The sequence below is a fragment of the Protobothrops mucrosquamatus genome, unplaced genomic scaffold (genome assembly GCF_001527695.2).
Source record: "Protobothrops mucrosquamatus isolate PMUCROS unplaced genomic scaffold, P.Mucros_1.0 scaffold2299, whole genome shotgun sequence".
Lineage (NCBI taxonomy): Eukaryota > Metazoa > Chordata > Lepidosauria > Squamata > Viperidae > Protobothrops > Protobothrops mucrosquamatus.
Genome location: NW_015388385.1, coordinates 106072 through 126116, shown reverse-complemented (window position 1 = coordinate 126116; position 20045 = coordinate 106072). Strand labels below are relative to the sequence as shown.

Sequence of the window (20045 nt, the reverse complement as noted above, 5' to 3'; positions counted from 1 at the left end):
CTAACTGGATAAATGCGGTGGTGGGATTCAGCCGGTTCGCACCAGTTCGGCAGAACCGGTAGCTAATTTTTTGTGGCTCAGGCCCAGAATGGACTTCCGGAACCAGCATCGACACAGAGAACCGGTTGTTCATCTATTTGAATCCTACCATTGAATCAATCATCTAGGTCTGTCTGTCTGTCTGTCTGTCTGTCTGTCTATCTATCTATCTATCTCATCTAGGTCTGTCTGTCTGTCTGTCTGTCTGTCTGTCTGTCTGTCTGTCTGTCTATCTATCTATCTATCTATCTATCTATCTATCTATCTATCTATCTATCTATCTATCTATCTATCTATCTATCTATCTATCTATATCTATCAACCCAGTGGTGGGATTCAGCCGGTTTGCACCAGTTTGGCAGAACCGGTAGTTAATTTTTTGTGGCCCAGGCCCAGAATAGACTTCCGGAAGTGGCAGTCACCCAGAGAAATGGTTGTTCACCTATTTGAATCCCACCACTGCCTCCCTCTCTCCCTCTCTCCCTTCCTTCTTTTCCTCTTTCTGTCCTTCCTTCCCCATCAAATATCTTCCTTCCTTCCTTCCTTCCTTCCTTCCTTCCTTCCTTCCTTCCTTCCTTCCTTCCTTCCTCATCAAATACTTTCCTTCCTCCAGTGATGGGATTCAGCCAATTCGCACCAGTTCGGCAGAACCGGTAGCTAATTTTTTGTTGCCTAGGTCCAGAACGGACTTCCGGAAGCGGCATCCATGCAGAGAACCGGTTGTTCCCCTATTTGAATCCCACCACTGCCTCCCTCCCTCTCTTCCTTCCTTCTTTTCCTCTTTCTGTCCTTCCTTCCCCATCAAATATCTTCCTTCCTTCCTTCCTCATCAAATATTTCCCTTCCTCCAGTGGTGGGATTCAGCCAGTTCGCACCACTTCGGCAGAACCGGTAGCTAATTTTTTGTGGCCTAGGTCCAGAATGGACTTCCGGAAGTTGCATCCACGCAGAGAACCGGTTGTTCCCCTATTTGAATCCCACCACTGGATAAATGCCGTCTTTTTAAAAAAGATTTTCCGGGGGCGACGGCTGCAGTTTGTTTCTCGAATTGTCCAACTGGTCCGTGCCGGGATGTTAAGCTTTGGAAACACCTCGAGATCCTCCGGTGAACTCGCTCTTCAGAAGCTGCAGGGAACCAAGGATGAAATCCACACCTGAGGAGATAGGCTTCGGATCTTATAGTAAAGGGATCTAAGTCCCTCAGAAATGTCTTCCTGTCCAAATTTTGAACTGGGCTGATGGGACACAGGCCAAGCCTTTTCTTGTAGAAATCGCCTCTTGTGGGGGTCCTTGGTGCTCTCTGAGCTGGGTGGTTTTCTTGCAGACGTTTCATTAACAGACTAGGTAACGTTATCAGTGCTTAATAGGAGTGGAGCTTGCAGAATGATGGAGGAGGAGGAGGAGCAGGACGATGGGGTCCTTGGTGCTCTCTGAACTTGGTGGTTTTCTTGCAGACATTTCATGACCCAACTAGGTAACATTATCAGTGCTAGAAGGGGATGGGGATTGTAGAGAGGAGAGAAGAAGAAGAAGAAGAAGAAGAAGAAGAAGAAGAAGAAGAAGAAGAAGAAGAAGANTAGAATAGACTGGAATGGAATGGAATGGAATATAATAGAATAGGGAATAAATAGAATAGAATAGAATAGAATAGAATAGACTGGAATAGAATAGAATAGAATAGAATAGAATATGGAATAAATAGACTAGACTAGACTAGACTAGACTGGAATAGAATAGAATAGAATAGAATAGAATAGAATAGAATAGAATAGAATAAGAGAGTTGGAAGGGACCTTGAAGGTCTTCTAGTCCAGCCCCCTGCTCAAGCAGGAGAACCTATACTGTCTCAGACAAGTGGCTGTCCAGTCTCTTCTTAAAAACCTCCAGTGTTGGTGCACCCACGATTTCTGGAGGCTAGCTGTTCCACTGGTTAATTCTCTTCACTGTTAGCAAGTTTTTCCTTAGTTTAAGTTTAAGTTCAAGTTCAAGTTTAAGTTTAAGTTTAAGAAGATTGAAGAATCTTTGGTTGGAATGGCTGGAGAATTAAATTATGGATAAAGTGGAAGTTTTGGAAAGTAAGGCACAAGTTATAGATAGAGAGATGGAAAAGGATTTAACATTTTTGGGGAGAACTGAGAGAAAGATGACTTTATTTAAAATTTAGAGCAATTCCAGAAGGCCATGGAGAAGATAGGAGAAAAAAGATGGTGACATCTGTCTAATTTCCTGCACTGGGAGGAAGGTAACATTGAAATCTTTGCAAACTTCTCTTATTCTGATCAGGGTTACTCCCAAATAAATAAACGTCAGAATCCAACTTTCATTGAATTTTTGACGCTCAGTTTTTCTCTCTCGCCTCTAAGTCTTCCTGCCCCGTTGATGTAGCCGATAGCCAGGGAAGGACAGCACTCCACCATGCAGGTAAGTTCTCCACACTCTTTCTAGAGTCTCACCATCTTTTTTCTATCATGGTGACCCAAACTGGACACACTATTCCAAGTGTGGCCTCACCAATGCAGTATAATGTATAGAATAGAATAACAAGAGTTGGAAGGGACCTTGGAGGTCTTCTAGTCCAACCCCCTGCTCAGGCAGGAAACCCTATCCCATTTCAGACAAATGGCTGTCCAATCTCATCTTAAAAACCTCCAGTGTTGGAGCATTCATCACTTCTGGAGGCAGGTTGTTCCACTGGTTAATTGTTCTCACTGTCAGGAAGTTTCTCCTTAGTTCTAGGTTGCTTCTCTCCTTGATGAGTTTCCATCCGTTGCTTCTTGTCCTGCCTTCAGGTGCTTTGGAGAATAGCTTGACTCCCTCTTCTTTGGGGCAGCCCCTGAGATATTGGAAGACTGCTATCCTGTCCCCCCTCATCCTTCTCTTCATTAAATGAGACATACCCAATTCCAGCAGCCGTTCCTTATATGCTTTAGCCTCCAGTCCCCTAATCATCTTTGTTGCTCTTCTCTGTACTCTTTCCAAAGTCTCAACATCTTTTTTACATCGTGGTGACCAAAACTGGATGCAGGATTCCAAGTGTGGCCTTACCAAGGCCTTGTAAAGTGGTATTAACACGTCACGTGATCTTGATTCTATCCCTCTGTTAATGCAGCCCAGCACTGTGTTGGCCTTTTTGGCAGCTGCAGCACACGGCTGGCTCATACATAAGCGGCTGTCACTTGGAATTGTTTAGGCCTGGAAGTCGCATCCTTCCCCTTGAAGTTTAAAACCCACAGCACAGGTAGTCCTCGACTTACAACCGTTCATTTAGTGACTGTTCACAGTTACAACGGTGCTGAAAAAAGTGACCTATGGCTGTTTTTCAGACTTAGGACCATTGCGGCATCCCCCGTGATTACGTGATCAAAATTCAGACGCTTGGCAACTGTCTCATATTTATGACGGTTGCGGAGTCCTGGGAGGCTCCCGTGATCCCCTTTTGCGACCTTCCAACAAGCAAAGTCAGTGTGTGGGGGGGAAGCCAGATTCATTTAACAACTGGCTTACTAACAGAATAATTGCAGTCATTCACTGAACGACTTTGGCAAGGAAGGTCGTAAAGTGGGACAAAACGCGCTTCACGAATGCCTCGCCTCGCAGCATAAAATTGAGACTCCGTTGCGGTCGTAAGTGGAGGACTGTCCGTACTCAAGAGTAGGGCTTTTCAACCTTTTCACCCATTGTACCACTTTTAGGATATGGCAACATCCGAGTACCACCAGTCGCCTAGCATGGTGTCAAAAACTTGATGACCAAAAAAAAAAGAGGAAAAAAGTGATGAAGTACAGGTCGTCCTCGACTTACAACAGTTCGCTTAGTGATTGTTTGACGTTACAATGGCACTGAAAAAAGGGCCCCCCAAGCCACAGCCGAGCAAGACACCTGCCTGCCCGCCCGGCGGCGCTCTTCCTCCTGTCCGAGGTTTTCATTGTTGTGAGCATTTCTGTTGAGGATTGGCAGCGGGGGTGGGGTGGGGGGTGTTTGGTTTTTATTCCCCCCCCGTCTGCTGGGTGGTTGCAGCAGGTTTTGGTCACTTCACATGACCCTGGGACACTGTGACCGTCATAAATATGAATCAGTTGCCAAGCATCTGAATGTAAATCACAAGACCCTGGAGATGCTGCAACATTCCGGCTGATCGGAGCTGCTTCTGGGCTCAGCAGAAGCACCAGGATCAGCGCCGAGCTCCAGCTGGAGCCTGGCGCTGATCCTGGCGCTTCCATTGAGCCCTGACAGCCCCGAAGAAGCGCTGATCAGCTGGAAAGCGGCACTGATCCTGGCGCTTCCGCTGAGCCCTGACAGCCCTGCAGCTCCAGCCGTCTCTCGCTCAGACTTGTGCGGTGCTGCCACCGGTTCAGCCCATTCCCCTCCCCCGCTACCACTTTTCTAGGATGGTCGCGTACCACCTGCCAGGTGCCAATGTACCACAGGTGGTACCCGTACCACTGGTTGAAAAGCCCTGCTCAAGAGAACAGGAAGTTGTAAATTTCAGGTAAATCTTACAAAAGGATCCCGGCGATTGTCAGTGAAGCTGCATGGATTCTCGTTTGGTTTGTCTTGCGGTGAAAGACCGTTCCCGTTAAGAAAGTGTCTCTTTTGCCCTCTTTTTATTTTTAATCTTTCCAGCCATCCATGGGTCTATCTCTTGCTTGGAAATTCTTTGTGACTTCAAGGCTTCTTTGAACACCAAGGACCAGGTAAGAACCCGACCTCCATCCTGGCCCGTTCAGGCTCAGCTTGGCCCATTTCTGGCGTCCCTTCATTTTTCCTTCTTTTGTTCTCCCAACCGAATGAAAGGATTGAGTTAGAATTAGATGATACTAGGGGAGGGGGGAGGAGGAAGAACGTGGATGGGAATTAGTGAGAAATAACAAGACCGTAGTAATGTGTGATTCAAGGTTGTTTGGAACAAGAGATGAAAAGAAGTGGTGGGTTGGAGAACTGGAGGGAAGGCCTGCATTTCAAGCTAATTGGGGAATGTGAGCTATGACTGCAAATCGGAGGAGGGAATGGTGCTTTGATACTATGGGCTCAGGGGAGGGGAATCCAGATTTTCGGCTTCGACCGTGTCCCTGCCGATGCCATGCCACTCGAAGAAAGATTCTTTAAGGTAAACAGTGCCTCAAAGTTCTTCAAAGAGTTTTTCATCAGTCGAAACCATGACAGGTGTGTAATTTGTAAAAAAAAAAATTACATTTCCTCCTTCTCCCATCCTCCTCCTCCTCCTGTTTTTTCTTATCCTTTCCTCTCCTTCTCCTTTGTCTTTCTTCTCTTTTCTCTCCTTTTCCTCCTCCTCCTCTTTCACTTCTTCCTCCTGTTTCCTCTTCTCCTTCTTCTCTTTCCTCTTCTCCTTCCCACCTTCTCCTTCTGTATCACTTTCTCCTCTTTTCCTCCTCCTGCTTCTCCTCCTCCATACTCTCCTGTTTTCTCTTATCACTTTCCTCTCCTTCTCTTCTTCTCTTTGTCTTTTTTTCTCTCCTCCTCCTCTTCCATTTCCTCCTCCTCCTCCTCCTCCTCCTCCTCCTCCTGTTTCCTTTTCTCCTTCTCTTCTTCTCCTTTTTGGCCTTCTTCTCCCTCCTGTTTCCTCTTCTTCTTCTCTTTCCTCTTCTCCTTCTCTTCCCCCTCCTTTATACCCTCCTGTTTTCTCTCATCCTTTACTTTCCTCTCCTTCTCTTCTTCTCTGTCTTTTTCTCTCTCCTTTTCCTCCTCCTCATCTTCTATTTCCTCCTCCTTCTCCTCCTTCACCTCCTCCCGTTTCCTTTTCTCCTTCTCCTTCTCTTCCCTCTTCTCCTTTTCTCTTCCTTCTCCTCCTCCTGTTTCCTCTTCTCCTTCTCTTTCTCTCCTCCTCCTCCTCCATACCCTCCTGTTTTTTCTTATCCTTTACTTTCTTCTCCTTCTCTTCTGTCTTTTTCTCTCTCCTTATCCTCTTCCTCTTCTATTTCCTCTTTCACCTCCTCCCGTTTCCTTTTCTCCTCCTCCTTCTCTTCCCTCTTCTCCTTTTCTTTCTCTCCTCCTCCTCCTCCTCCTCCTGTTTCTCTTCTCCTTCTCCTTTCCTCTTCTCCTTTTCTTTCTCTCCTCCTCCTCCTCCTCCTCCTCCATACCCTCCTGTTTTCTCTCATCCTTTACTTTCTTCTCCTTCTCTTCTCTGTCTTTTTCTCTCCTCCTCCTCTTTCTCCTCCTCCACTTCCTCCTGTTTCCTTTTCTCCTTTTCCTTCCTTCCTCTTCTCCTTTCCCTCTCCTTCCTCCCGTTTCCTCTTCTCCTTCTCCTCTTTTCTCCTTCTCCTCCTTCCTCCTCCTCCTCCTGTCCTGCCTTCCCCTCCTGCCTCCCATAAGCAGCCCCTTCAAGGGAAGGAAGGAGAGCGTCCGAGTGGATGCTTCCCACCCAGTGGCGATGAACTTGCTATGACGAAGGCAAAGATGTTTTTAACTGACCGGGCATTGTTTCCCCCGCTTTCTCCTGCCAGGATGGGGTGACCCCTCTCATGCTGGCCGCCAGGATGAACCACCCGGAGCTCTGCCACTACTTACTACACCGCGGAGCTGCCGTTAACGCCAGAGACCAGAAAGGCCGGTGAGGAAACTGGGGGGGGGGGGGGGGGNTTTTCTTGCAGACATTTCATGACCCAACTAGGTAACAATATCAGTGCTAGAAGGGGGTGGAGATTGTAGAGAGGAGAGAAGAGGAGGAGGAGGAAGAGGAAGGCTGTGAGGTCCTTGGTGCTCTCTGAGCTGGGTGGTTTTCTTGCAGACATTTCATGACCAAACTAGGTAACAAACTGGACAGTCTCAAGAAGTTTTCAAAGTATTCAATGACTAACACTTGGTAGCATTTTGAGAGTTACTTCTGTAATACCAACCTTGAGGTCCTCTCCTCGGAGTGACGGTGCCTCTCTTTGCTTCAGAACAGCCCTGATGGTGGCGTGTGAGAATGGCAGTGTGGAGACAGTTGAGGCGCTCATCCACGGGGGGGCACGGGTCGGCCTCATCGATGCCACGGGCCGCGATGCCGCGCATTACGGAGCCGCGATGGGCAATGCCCTCATTCAACATTATCTCCAAGAGGCTGCCCAACGCCACTCTTGGGCCAGCGGTAAGACCCCAGCTCTGCTTCCCTGAGGCTAGTCCTGTTGAAGGAAGAGGGTTTGCTGGCTTCCCCGGAGGAATTGGGACAGGGTCCTTCAAAGAGAAGTCTGGATTGGCCAGGAAGACACTCACAATGTCCTTCAGCTGGATTGGAGGTGGGCTTTCTCCCCTTGCGTTGACCCCTTGAAGGACTTTTCACATCCAAGGTCCTTGGTGCTCTCTGAGCTTGACTGTTTTCTTGCAGACGTTATATTACCCAGCTAGGTAACATCATTAGTGCACTGGGTGTCGTGAAACATCTGCAAGAAACCACCAAGTTCTATTGCTTTGGGAAAAACTGTCTACTCCGGTCAAAACGTTCTTCATCACTCGGCCTTGGTAGATAACATCTCCCCGACAACTGACGGTTCACTTGCATTCCATAGTCTCTTCCTCTCGCTCTTAGGAATTCACCTCCCTCCTCCCACCACTGTTTGGCAAAGCTGCGAGCGAACGCCGTTGTAGGCAACTATGGAGTCGAGTCAGGCTTGACATAGACAGTGATAGATAGATATTGTAGATAGACAGAAAATAGAGATAGGTAAACAGAGAGATATGATAGATAGATGATAGTTAGCAATAGCACATATATCACTTCATAGTGCTTTTACAGGCCTCTCTAAGCGATTTATAGAGTTAGCCTCTTGCCCCCCAAACAATCTGGGTCCTTCTTTTACCAAACTCGGAAGGATGGGTCAATCTTGAGTGGGTCAGGATCGAACTGCTGGCAGTGAGCAGAGTCACCATGCAATACTGTATTCTAACAACTGTGTCACCAAGAGTCTAGAGTAGAATGGGATAGAAAGAATAGAATTAGAAATGAATTCAAAAGAATAGAATTGGAATTGGAATATAGAATAGAATGGAATGGAATAGAATATAGAATATAGAATAGAAAATAGAAAATAGAACAGAATAGAAAATAAAGAATAGAATAGAATAGAAAATAGAATAGAAAATAGAATAGAAAATAGAATAGAAAATAGAATAGAATATAGAATAGAATAGACTAAATAGAATAGAAAATAGACTAGAAAATAGACTAGAAAATAGAATATAGAATAGAAAATAGAATAGAATAGAAAATAGAATAGAATAGAAAATAGAATAGAATAGAATATAGAATATAGAATAGAATAGAAATAGAATAGAATAGAAAATAGACTAGAATAGAATAGACTAGAAAATAGACTAGAAAATAGAATATAGAATAGAAAATAGAATAGAATAGAAAATAGAATAGAATACAGAACAGAATAGAAATAGAATAGAATAGAAAATAGACTAGAATAGAATTGATTAAATAGAATAGAAAATAGAATAGAAAATAGAATATAGAATAGAAAATAGAAAATAGAATAGAAAATAGAATATAGAATAGAAAATAGAATAGAATAGAAAATAGAATAGAAAATAGAATATAGAATAGAAAATAGAATAGAAAATAGAATATAGAATAGAAAATAGAATAGAAAATAGAATAGAATAGAATAGAAAATAGAATAGAAAATAGAATAGAATAGAATAGAAAATAGAATAGAATAGAAAATAGAATAGAAAATAGAATAGAATAGAAAATAGAATAGAAAATAGAATATAGAATAGAAAATAGAATAGAAAATAGAAAATAGAATAGAAAATAGAATAGAATAGAAAATAGAATAGAAAATAGAATAGAAAATAGAATAGAATAGAAAATAGAATAGAAAATAGAATATAGAATAGAAAATAGAATAGAATAGAAAATAGAATAGAAAATAGAATATAGAATAGAAAATACAATAGAATAGAAATAGAATAGAATAGAAAATAGACTAGAATAGACTAGAATAGAAAATAGACTAGACTAGAATAGAAAATAGACTAGAATAGAAATAGACTAGAATAGAAAATAGACTAGAATAGAAAATAGACTAGAAAATAGAATATAGAATAGAATAGGCACTTAGACTTATATAGCTCTTAGCAGTCCTTTCCAGCCCTCTCTAAGCAGTTTACAGAGTCAGCCTATTTGCCTGCAACAATCTGGGTCCTCATTTTACCGACCTCGGAAGGACGGAAGGCTGAGTCCACCTTGAGCCCATCAGGACCGAACTGCCAAAGTGCTGGCAGTTGGCACTCCGCAGAATTAGCCTGCAGTACTGCATCCTAACCACTGCGCCCCCAGGGCTCAGGCCCTGGGACACAGCCACTGTCCTGAATATTTATTTATTTATTTATTTATTAATTTAATTTATACCCCGCCCTTCTCCTCATGGGACTCAGGGCGGCTAACAGCCTCATAAAAACTACAATACAAATACAATAATTAAAAGCCGAATATGAGTCAGTTGCCAAGCGTCTGAACACTGACCGTGGGGATGCTGCCACGGGCGTTAAGTGTGAACAACGCTACTAAGTCAGTGGCATTGTACCTTTGAACGGTCACTAAATGAACTGTTGTAAGTCGGGGACTAGCTGTATTTTACTGGCTGGCAGTTTCTACTGTCAGGGACTCTACCCCAGGGGTCTTCAAACTTGGCCCTTTTATGACTTGTGGACTTCAACTCCCAGAATTCCTCAGCAAGGCACGCGTGCCTGGCTGAGGAATTCTGGGAGTTGAAGTCCACAAGTCATAAAAGGGCCAAGTTTGAAGACCCCTGATCTGGATCCAAGCCCGCAGTTTCATCAAAATGGCCGACTGAGGTATTCTGGGAGTTGAAGTCCACAAGTCATAAAAGGGCCAAGTTTGAAGACCCCTGGTCTGGATCCAAGCCCGCAGTTTCATCAAAATGGCTGTCTGAGGAATTCTGGGAGTTGAAGTCCACAAGTCATAAAAGGGCCAAGTTTGAAGACCCCTGATCTGGATCTAAGCCCGCAGTTTCATCAAAATGGCCGACTGAGGTATTCTGGGAGTTGAAGTCCACCAGCCATCAAAGGGCCAAGTTTGAAGACCCCTGGTCTGGATCCAAGCCTGCAGTTTCATCAAAATGGCTGTCTGAGGAATTCTGGGAGTTGAAGTCCACCAGTCATCAAAGGGCCAAGTTGGAAGACCCCTGCTCTACCCCAACAGTCCCTAAAGTCTCTTTATGATGTATTTATGATGTATGTTCGATTGTTTAAGGAATGGCCTCACAAAGGGCGATTTATGGCTTGTAAAGCACTTTGGGATGTCGTAAAATGTCACTGACCATGTGACCACATTTTGGATGTTTGCCCTCCCCGCTCACATTTACGACTGGTTGCATCCTCCCACCATCATGGAACTGTGACAGGTGACGTTTTTCTGCAAAATTGATTCAGACTTACAACCACACGGTTCGTTTCATGAATGCATTAAAAATGGTGGTAAAATCGGCTCTGGGTACCTCGACCTAAGACCGTCATGACTTAACGTTAAAATTAAAATTCTGGTCTCAGTTATGGTTGCGAGTTGAGGACTAGCCTAGTGTCAAGTCCCTGCTTCTTTTTCTGCCCTCTTAAGGGTGTGAGAAGACAAGAGGATGCCTTATCCAGGTCGTCCCGGACTTACAACCGTTTGTTTAGTGACCATTTGAAGTTACAACAGCGTTGAAAAAAAGGGACTGACGACCGTTTTTCAGATTGAACGGCTATTGTGGTCACGTGATCGAAATTCCAGACGCTGGGGGACCGACTCACGATTATGACGGTTGCGGCGTCCCCGGGGGGTTCACGCGATCCCCCTTTTGCGAACTTCTGACTGAAGCCAGATTCACTTAACAACCGCCTCACGAACTTAACCCCTGCAATGATTCGCTTAACAACTTCGGCCAAGACAGGCTGTAAAGCGGGGCACGACTCGCTTAACGAGGGTCTCGTTTAGCAACGGAAATTTTGGGCTCGATTGTGGTCGTAAGTCGAGGACTGCCTGTCTAGCAGTTCCATCCCGGTCTGTTGCCTTCTTCTCCTCGGCAAGCGAAAAACTAACCAGACTCTAACTAACCGGGTTTCCAGCCCCTCCCTCACCTGTAAATAAGCTGTAATCAAAGCCCTGGTATGTTCCTATCCTAAGTGGCATCTTGTTGGAGACCCCTGACAGACCTCCCAGCAATGAGGGGGGGTCTCCATAAGCCCCTTCCCCTAGTTTAGGCATCCGGCTGTTTGGGGGCTGTTTCCCAGGGGCCCGGGGTCAACCCCCCCACGCCCCAAATTGGAGGCCTGCTTGCCAGCCGTTCTGACCTGAAATATCCCTTTGATGTTTTTGTCTTTTTTGCAGAGGAAGAATCAGCCAACTTGTCTTCTCAGGTAATCTTTCCCCACCCAAAAGGACTCCCGGGCGGCAGCAGCAGCAGGTGGGAGATCCGGTCTTAATCCTCCTCCCTCCCTCCCTTCCCCCTCCCTCCCCCTTTCCCTCGGCCCACGTCCTTGCCCTCCCTCCCTCCCTCCTTCCCTCCCTAATCTTTTTCCCTCTCTCCTTTCTCTTTCTCATTCTCCCTTCTCTTTCTCCCTCCCTTCTTTCTCCATTCTCCATCCCTCCCCTCCCTTCATCCTCCCCTCTTCCCTCCCTCTCTCCCTTCTCTTTCTCATTCTCCCTTCTCTTTCTCCCTCCCTTCTTTCTCCCCCTCCCTCTCTCTTTCTCTCCCTCCACTTTTTCCCTCTCCTTTCTCTTTTTCATTCCCTCCCTTCTCTTTCTTCCTCCCTCCCTTCTTTCTCCTCTCTCTCCCTCCCTCCCCTCCCTTCATCCCCCTCCCTCTCCCTTCTCTTTCTCCCCTTCCCTCCCTCTTTCCCTCCCTCCATTCTCTTTTTCCCTCTCTCCTTTCTCTTTCTCATTCCCTCTCCCTTCTCTTTCATCCTCCCTTCTTTCTCCTCTCCCTCCCTCCCCTCCCTTTGTCCCCCTCTCCTCCCTCCCTCCCTTCTCTCCCTCCCTCCCTCCTTTCTCCCCATCCTTCCCTCCCTTCTCTTTCTCCTTCCCCTTTCTCCCCCTCCCTCCCTCTTTCCCTCCTTCCATTCTCTTTTTCCCTCTCTCCTTTCTCTTTCTCATTCTCTCCCTTCTTTCTCCCTCCCTTCTTTCTCCTCTCGCGCTCCCTCCCCTCCCTCTCCCTCCCTCCTCTTTCTCCCCATCCCTCCCTCCTTTCTCTTTCTCCCTCCCTTCTTTCTCCATTCTCCATCCCTCCCTTCTCCCCCCTCTTCCCTCCCTTTCTCCCTTCCCCCTTCCCCATTGCTCTCTCCCTCCCTCCTTTTCCCCTTCCCCGTCCTCCCTTTCTTCCTTCCTCCCCCTCCCTTCTCTTGCTCTCTCCCTCCCTTCTTCCCTCTTTTTTCCCTTCCCCCTGCCCTCTCTTCCTTCCTCCCCTCCCCTTCTCTTTCCCCCTTCCCCCTCCCTCCCTTTCCTTTTTCTTCCTCCCTCCCTCCTTTTTCTCCCGTCTTCCTCTCCCTCCCTCCGCCCTCCTGCTTCTCTCCATCCTCAGGCATCTTCCTCCCGACAGTCTCTCTGCAAGGAGAAGAGCAACAGTCCAAGGAAGCGGAAGGCACCCCCGCCCCCCAACAGCAGCCCCAACCAGGTAGGAGGCCGAGGGGCTCCTGTGCCCAGATTGTCCCCTAAAGAAAGAGATGGGGGAGCCCACGCGTCCCTTGGGCTGAAAAGGCACCATTCTGACATGGGGGAGTGGAAGGGGGGGCTGACTGGGATATCCAGGGCTCTTGGCTCCACTAGAAAGTGGGAAAGCATTCTGGAAGGTGGAAATGGTATAGGGTTTCCTGCTTGAGAAGGGGGTTGACTAGAAGACCTCCAAGGTCCCTTCCAACTCTTGTTATTCTATTCCAGTGGTGGCGAACCTATGGCACGGGTGCCAGAGGCGGCACTCGGAGCCCTCTCTGTGGGCACACGCACCGTCTCCCCAGCCCCGCCTCCCCCCACGGCCCCCTCCTCACCAGCAGCCCCCCCCGGAGGAGAGTCACCCCTGGGTGCGGCCCACACGAAACAGTGGAGCCAAGGACATGGTAGCTGGGCAGCGGGGACAAGACTCCGCCCTTGTGCCCCATTGCGTGCAGATGATGCTGTGGGGCACGGGTGGAGGGCATGGCCAGCATGGCGCTGCTGGGCTGTCTGGGTGATCTGTGGTGGGCCGTGGAGGTGGTGGGTGGCCCAGTGGGCAGGGCGGAGTGGGGACGGGGGTGGGGGGGCGGTTTTTGGGCACTCGGTCTCTAAAAGATTTGCCATCACTGTTCTATTCTATTCTATTCTATTCTATTCTATTCTATTCTATTCTATATTTTATATTTTATGTTCTATGTTCTATCTTCTATTCTATAATTCTATTCTAAATTCTATTCTATTCTAAATTCTATTTTATTCTATTCTATTCTGTTCTATTCTATATTCTATTCTATTCTATAATTCTATTCTATTCTATTCTAAATTCTATTCTATTTTATTCTATTCTATTTTATTCTAAATTCTATCCTATCCTATTCTATAATTCTATTCTATTCTATTCTATTTTATATTTTATATTCTATATTCTATATTCTATTCTATTCTATTCTATTCTATTCTATTTTATATTTTATATTCTATATTCTATTCTATAATTCTATTCTAAATTCTATTCTATTCTAAATTCTATTTTATTCTATTCTATTCTATTCTGTTCTATTCTATATTCTATTCTATTCTATTCTATTCTATAATTCTATTTTATTCTAAATTCTATTCTAAATTCTATTCTATTTTATTCTATTCTATTTTATTCTAAATTCTATCCTATCCTATCCTATCCTATAATTCTATTCTATTCTATTCTATTCTATTCTATTCTATTCTATTCTATTCTATTCTATTCTATTCTATTCTATTTCTGCTCTATTCCACTCCACTCCACTCCATTCCATTCCATTCCATTCCAGCCTGTTCTATTCTATTCTATTCTATTCTATTCTATTCTATTCTATTCTATTCTATTCTATTCTATTCTATTCTATCCTACATTCTGTTCTATTCCTTTAGCCTTTTAGGATATTTGGTGAAACGGGAACCCGGAGAAATTTAATTAAGAAAACAAAACACAAAGCAGAAAAAAAAAACCCACCGAAGTTGGCTTGTACAGGAAGTCCTCGACTTACGACCGCAATTGGGCCCAAAATTTTCATTGCTAAGTGAGACAGATTTTAAGTGAACTTTGCCCCATTTTACGACCTTGCTTGCCACAGTTGATAAGCGAATTATTGCAGTTGCTAAGTAATGGGATTGTGAAGTAAATCTGTCTTTTCCCATTGATTTTGCTTGTCAAGAGGTCGCGAGAGGGGGTCACGTGACCCCTGGGAGGCTGCAACCATCCTAGGTACATGCCAGTTGCCAAGCCTTTGACTTCTGATCACATGATCCTGAGGAACGATGCAACAGTGATTAGCGTGAAAAACGGCCATAATTCACTTTTTTTTCAACGCCAGTATAACTTCAAACGGTCACTAAATAAACTGTTGTAAGTCGAAGACTTCCTGTACTTTGCCCTGGCGCCATTCACAACTTCAAAAAAGCTATGGGTTGACAAGCTGCCTCTTAGAAGCTCCAGCTAAATCTGTTAAAAGAGGCGCTGATGATGTGTTTATAATGACATCACTGCAAGCCCCAAGGAGTCACCAACAGCCAGCCTGAGTCTCTTTTTAAAATTTTAAAATTATTTTTTAATCTCACCTTTATTACTTGTTATAAATAACTCGAGACGCCGAACATACCTAATACCTGTTCCTCCAGCTATTTTCCCTACAACAAGAACAACCCTGTGAGTTGGGTCAGGCTGAGAGAGAGAGAGAGGAGAGAGAGAGAGAGAGAAAGAGAGAGAGAGAGAGAGAGAGAGAGAAAAGAGGAGAGAGAAGGAGAGAGAGAGAGAAAAGAGAGAGAGGAGAGAGAGAAAGAGAAAGAGAGAAAGAGAAGGAGAGAGAGAAGGAGAAAGAAAAAGAGGAGAGAGAGAAAAGGAGAGAGAAAGAGAGGAGAGAGAAGAGAGAAAGAAAAGGAGAGAGAGAAGGAGAAAGAGAAAGAGAGAGAGAGAGAAAAGGAGAGAGAAAAGGAGAGAAAGAGAGGGAGAGAAGGAAAGAGAGAGAAAGGAGAGAAAGAAAAGGAGAGAGAAGAGAGAGGGAGAGAAGGAAAGAGAGAAAGGAGAGAGAGAGAGGAGAGAAAGAGAGAAAAGGAGAGAGGAGAGACAGAAGGAGAGAAAGAAAAGGAGAGAGAGAGAAGGAGAAAGAAAAAGAGAAAGAAAAAGAGAAGGAGAGAGAGAGAGAGAGGAGAAAAAGAGAGGAGAGAGAGAAAAGGAGAGAGAGAGAGAGAGGAGAGAGTGGAGAGAAAGAAAAGGAGAGAGAGAAAAGGAAAGAGAGAAAAGGAAAGAGAGAAGGAGAAAGAAAGAGAGAGAGAAAGAGGGAGAGAGAGAAGGAGAAAGAAAAAGAGAGAGAGGAAAGAGAGAGAGAGAGGAGGGGACTGACACTACGTTCCCCAACTGCCTTTTCTATTCCTAGGAGGATCGGGATGCCTATGAGGAGATTGCCAAGCTGCGGCAGGAGAGGGCTCACTTCCTCCAAAAGATCCGGGGATTGGAGCAGCTCCAGGACAAACAGAAACAGGAAGTGAGTGTTTGAAGACCACCCTGGATAAAGATTTCAACCAATCAGAATGGAGCTGGGAGGGACCTTGGGGGTCTTCTAGTCCAACTCCCCGCTCAAGCAGGAGACCCTATGCCAGTGATGGCGAACCTTTTAGAGACCGAGTGCCCAAAAACTCCCCCACCCCACCCCTGTCTCCGCTCCGCTGTGCCCACTGGGCCACCCACCACCTCCGTGGCCCACCACAGATCCCCCAGGTAGCCCAGCAGCACCATGGCGGCCGCGCCCTCTGCCCGTGCCCTGCAGCATCATCTGCGTGCGACGGGACGCAAGGGCAGGGTCTTGTCCCCGCTGCCCAGCTACCATGTCCTTGGCTGCGCTGCTTCATGTGGGCCATGCCCAGGGGTGACTCTCCTCCAGGGAGGGGGCTGCTGGTGAGGAGGGGGCCATGGGAGGAGGTGGGGCTGGGGTGACGGTGCGCGTGCCCACAGAGAGGGCTCTGAGTGCCGCCTCTGGCACCCGTGCCATAGGTTCACCACCACTGCCCTAGGCCATTTCAGACTGGTGGCTGTCCAGTCCCTTCTTAAAAACCTTGAGTGATGAAGCAGCCGCGACTTCTGAAGATAAGCTATTCCACTAATTTTTCCTCACGGTTAGGAAGTTTCTCCTTAATTCCAGGTTGCTTCTCTCTTTGGTGAGTTTCCATCCATTGTTTCTTGTCCTGCCCTCTGGTGCTTTGGAGAATAGGTTGACCCCCTCTGTTGTGATTCCGTGCCAGCCTGTGTTCCCAACAGCTGAGTGACTCCTTAGACTCCTCCTCCACCTCCTCCGGCAACTCCCCGGTAGTCCCAGTCTCCCTCCGAGACTACTTAATGTCCTGAGTGCCGAACTACTTCTCGGACCGGGGAGGTCAGCACAAAGACTACTTCGAGTCGACACACTCCTCGTACTCAGTCATTCGGAAGGCTCACACCTGGATGTGCTAATTGATGCTCGCAGGCGTCGTCAAGTAGCGAGAGAAAAACAATAACAGTCTATGCAACTACTCCAAAGTAAAAGGAGAAGGCAATGAGAGGCAACGCCCTGGGACTGCTGTATAAAAAGGGGAGGTGTGGGCGTTGCTGGTTGCTGAAGGCAACCGTTTGCAAAGTGCTTCTTGGAATCCTGGTCTTTTCGTCTTGTTTGCAACGTGTTCCTGTGGACTATTTCCTTCCTTTGGACTTGAGGTTTGCTGTTTGTGTTTTGGACTTATTGACAGGATTGTCACCCAAATAAAAGGGATTTTGTTTTGTTTTAAAGTTTCCAGCCTATTGTATCAGCAGGGGTTTGGTCCTTGTGCCTCTAACAAGGACGGCAATAGGCTGGGAAGAACACCCTCCTCTTTGGGGCAGCCCCTGAGATACTGGAATCCTGCTTTCATGTCAAACCTGTTTCTTCTTTTTCCTGGACTGGCCAAACCCAAATCCTGCAGCCGTTCTTCATATGTTTTAGTCTCCAGGCCTTTAATCATCTTAGTTGCTCTTCTTTGCACTTTTCCCCCAAAGTCTCAACATTTTTGGGTAACGTGGTGACCAAAACTGGATGCTGTATTCCAAGTGTGGGCCTTACTAAGGATTCATAAAGCGTACCGTTAAATAAATAGATCCTGCAAGGAGCCTTGATGATCAATTTTTGGTTCCTGCATTTAATTCCATGCTTTATTTTACTTCCTGGTCATCCAGAACCGGGGAGGGCGGTTCCGAGAGATGGGTCAATAAACCAGACATTTTCCTGGCAGTGAACTTTACCTCTTTTTTTTTTCCTCCCTCTTTCGCCTCTGGGAGCAGCTGGAGATCCAAAATGGCTCTTTGCCTCTTCTGGAGAAGCAGGTGAGTCTTATTCTGGAGCAGAGGAACACAAGACGAGAGGCATGGGGTTGATCTCCCAATGATGTCACACACCACAACATGACGAGGAGCCTAACGGCTGCTTGCTAATTGCAAGGAGGGAAGGAGGGAGGGAGGGAGGGAAGGAAGGAAGGAAGAAAAAAGGAAGGAAAGGATGGAAGGAAGGAAAGAAAGAAAGAAAGAAAGAAAGAAAGAAAGAGAAAGAAAGAAAAAGAAAGAAAAAGAGGAAGAAAAGGATGGAAGGAAGGAAGGAAGGAAGGAAGGAAAGAAAGAAAGAAAGAAAGAAAGAAAGAAAGAAAAAGGAAGGAAAGGAAGGAGGGAGGGAGGGAGGGAGGGAAGGAGGAAAGAAGGAAAGGAAGAAAAAAAGGAAAGGAAGGAAAGAAAAAGGGAGGGAAGGAAGGAAGAAAAGGGAGGGAGGAAGGAAGAAAAGAAAGGAAGAAAAAGAAAGAAAGAGGAAGAAAGAAAGAAAGAAAGAGAAAGAAAGAAAGAAAAAGAGGAAGGAAAGGATGGAAGGAAGGAAGGAAAGAAAGAAAGAAAGAAAGAAAGAAAGAAAGAAAGAAAGAAAGAAAGAAAAAGGAAGGAAGGAAAGGATGGAAGGAAGGAAAGAAAGAAAGAAAGAAAGAAAAAGGAAGGGAAGGAAGGAAGGAAGGAGGGAGGGAGGGAAGGAGGAAAGAAGGAAAGGAAGAAAAAAGGAAAGGAAGGAAAGAAAAGGAGAGAAGGAAGGAAGAAAAGGGAGGAAGGAAGGAAGAAAAGAAAGGAAGGAAAAGAAAGAGGAAGAAAGAAAGAAAAAGAAAGAAAGAAAGAAAAAGAGGAAGGAAAGGATGGAAGGAAGGAAAGAAAGGAAGAAAGAAAGAAAGAAAGAAAAAGAAAAAGGAAGGAAAGGAAGGAAGGAGGGAGGGAGGGAAGGAGGAAAGAAGGAAAGGAAGAAAAAAAGGAAAGGAAGGAAAGAAAAAGGGAGGGAAGGAAGAAAAGGGAGGAAGGAAGGAAGAAAAGAAAGGAAGAAAAAGAAAGAGGAAGAAAGAAAGAAAGAAAGAAAGAAAGAAAGAAAAAGAAAGAAAGAAAGAAAGAAAAAGAAAGAAAGAAAGAGAAAAAGAAAGAAAGACTAATGGCTATAAAGGACACCCAAACATTGATTGACCCCCTCATTGGGAACCTGTAGGCCTGAAGCCTCTTTCCAACTGCACATTCAAAGACCCCTTTCCTAGTTTCCAGCCACAAACTCCACATCCTGTCTTGGTCTAGACCAGCATCCTGCCTGAACTCAACTAGCCGGTAACGTTGAAGTCCCATCGAGGACTCCTGCAGCGGAACTCCGTAACTCCGTATCGAGGCCGTTCCTGTCCGTTCACAAGAATTCACCAGACACCCAAACAGGCGAGCGTCACAATTGGAATAAAATCTTGGTTTTTCTTTTTTTCTTTTTGTCGTCTCCCAGTTAGAGGATCTTCAACGCCGACTGGCGGAGACGGCAAACGAGAAGGAAAGTCTGAGGAAGGAACTGGAGGTGCTGCGAAGCCGGCTTTCGTTATGCGAGGTACCGAAGGCATATTTCCAAGATCAAGCCGTTCCTTTAAAATAATAATAATAATAATAATAATAATAATAATAATAATAATAATAATAATAATAATAATAATAATAATAAAGTTGGAAGGGACCTTGGAGGTCATCTAGTCCAACCCCCTGCTCAGGCAGGAAACCCTATATCATTTCGGACAAATGGCTGTCCAGTCTCTTCTTAAAAACTTCCACTGTTGGAGCATTCACCGCTTCTGGAGGCAAGGAGTTCCACTGGTTAATTGTTCTCACTGTCAGGAAGTTTCTCCTTAGTTCTAGGTTGCTTCTCTCTTTGGTTAGCTTCTACCCGTTGCTTCTTGTCCTGCCTTTGAGGACTTTGGAGAATAGCTTGACTCCCTCTTCTTTGGGGCAGCCCCTGAGATACTGGAAGACTGCTATCCTGTCCCCCCTCATCCTTCTCTTCATTAAACTAGACATACCCAATTCTAGCAACCGTTCCATATAGTTTTAGCCTCCAGGCCCCTAATCATCTTTGTTGCTCTTCTCCGTACTCTTTCTAGAGTCTCAACATCTTTTTTTACATCGTGGTGACCAAAACTGGATGCAGTATTCCAAGTGTGGCCTTACCAAGGCCTTGTAAAGTGGTATTAACCCTTCACGTGATCTTGATTCTATCCCTCTGTTAATGCAGCCCAGCACTGTGTTGGCCTTTTGGCTGCTGCAGCACACGGCTGGCTCCTATTTAAGCGGCTGTCACTTGGAATTGTTTAGGCCTGGAAGTCCTTGGTGCTTTCCGAGTCTGCTTGTTTTCTTGCAGACGTTTTATGACCCAACTAGGGAACATTATCAGTGCTGGAAGGGAGGAGGAGAAGGAGAACTGTGAGATCCGTGGTGCTCTCTGAGCTTGGCTGCTTTCTTGCAGACATTTTATGACCCAACTAGGGAACATTATCA

General features: G+C 45.7%; 1 protein-coding gene across 1 annotated transcript in view; it reads left to right on the top strand.

Moving 5' to 3' along the window:
- ANKRD24 (ankyrin repeat domain 24) overlaps positions 1–20045 on the top strand; it is a 60855-nt gene that overhangs the window by 19191 nt on the left and 21619 nt on the right. Inside the window, exons 8-13 of the mRNA XM_029285824.1 lie at positions 6939–7126; positions 11375–11403; positions 12582–12656; positions 15604–15717; positions 17520–17559; positions 19013–19107. Coding sequence (XP_029141657.1) covers positions 6939–7126; positions 11375–11403; positions 12582–12656; positions 15604–15717; positions 17520–17559; positions 19013–19107 — 541 coding nt within the window. The remainder of the gene's footprint in view (positions 1–6938; positions 7127–11374; positions 11404–12581; positions 12657–15603; positions 15718–17519; positions 17560–19012; positions 19108–20045) is intronic.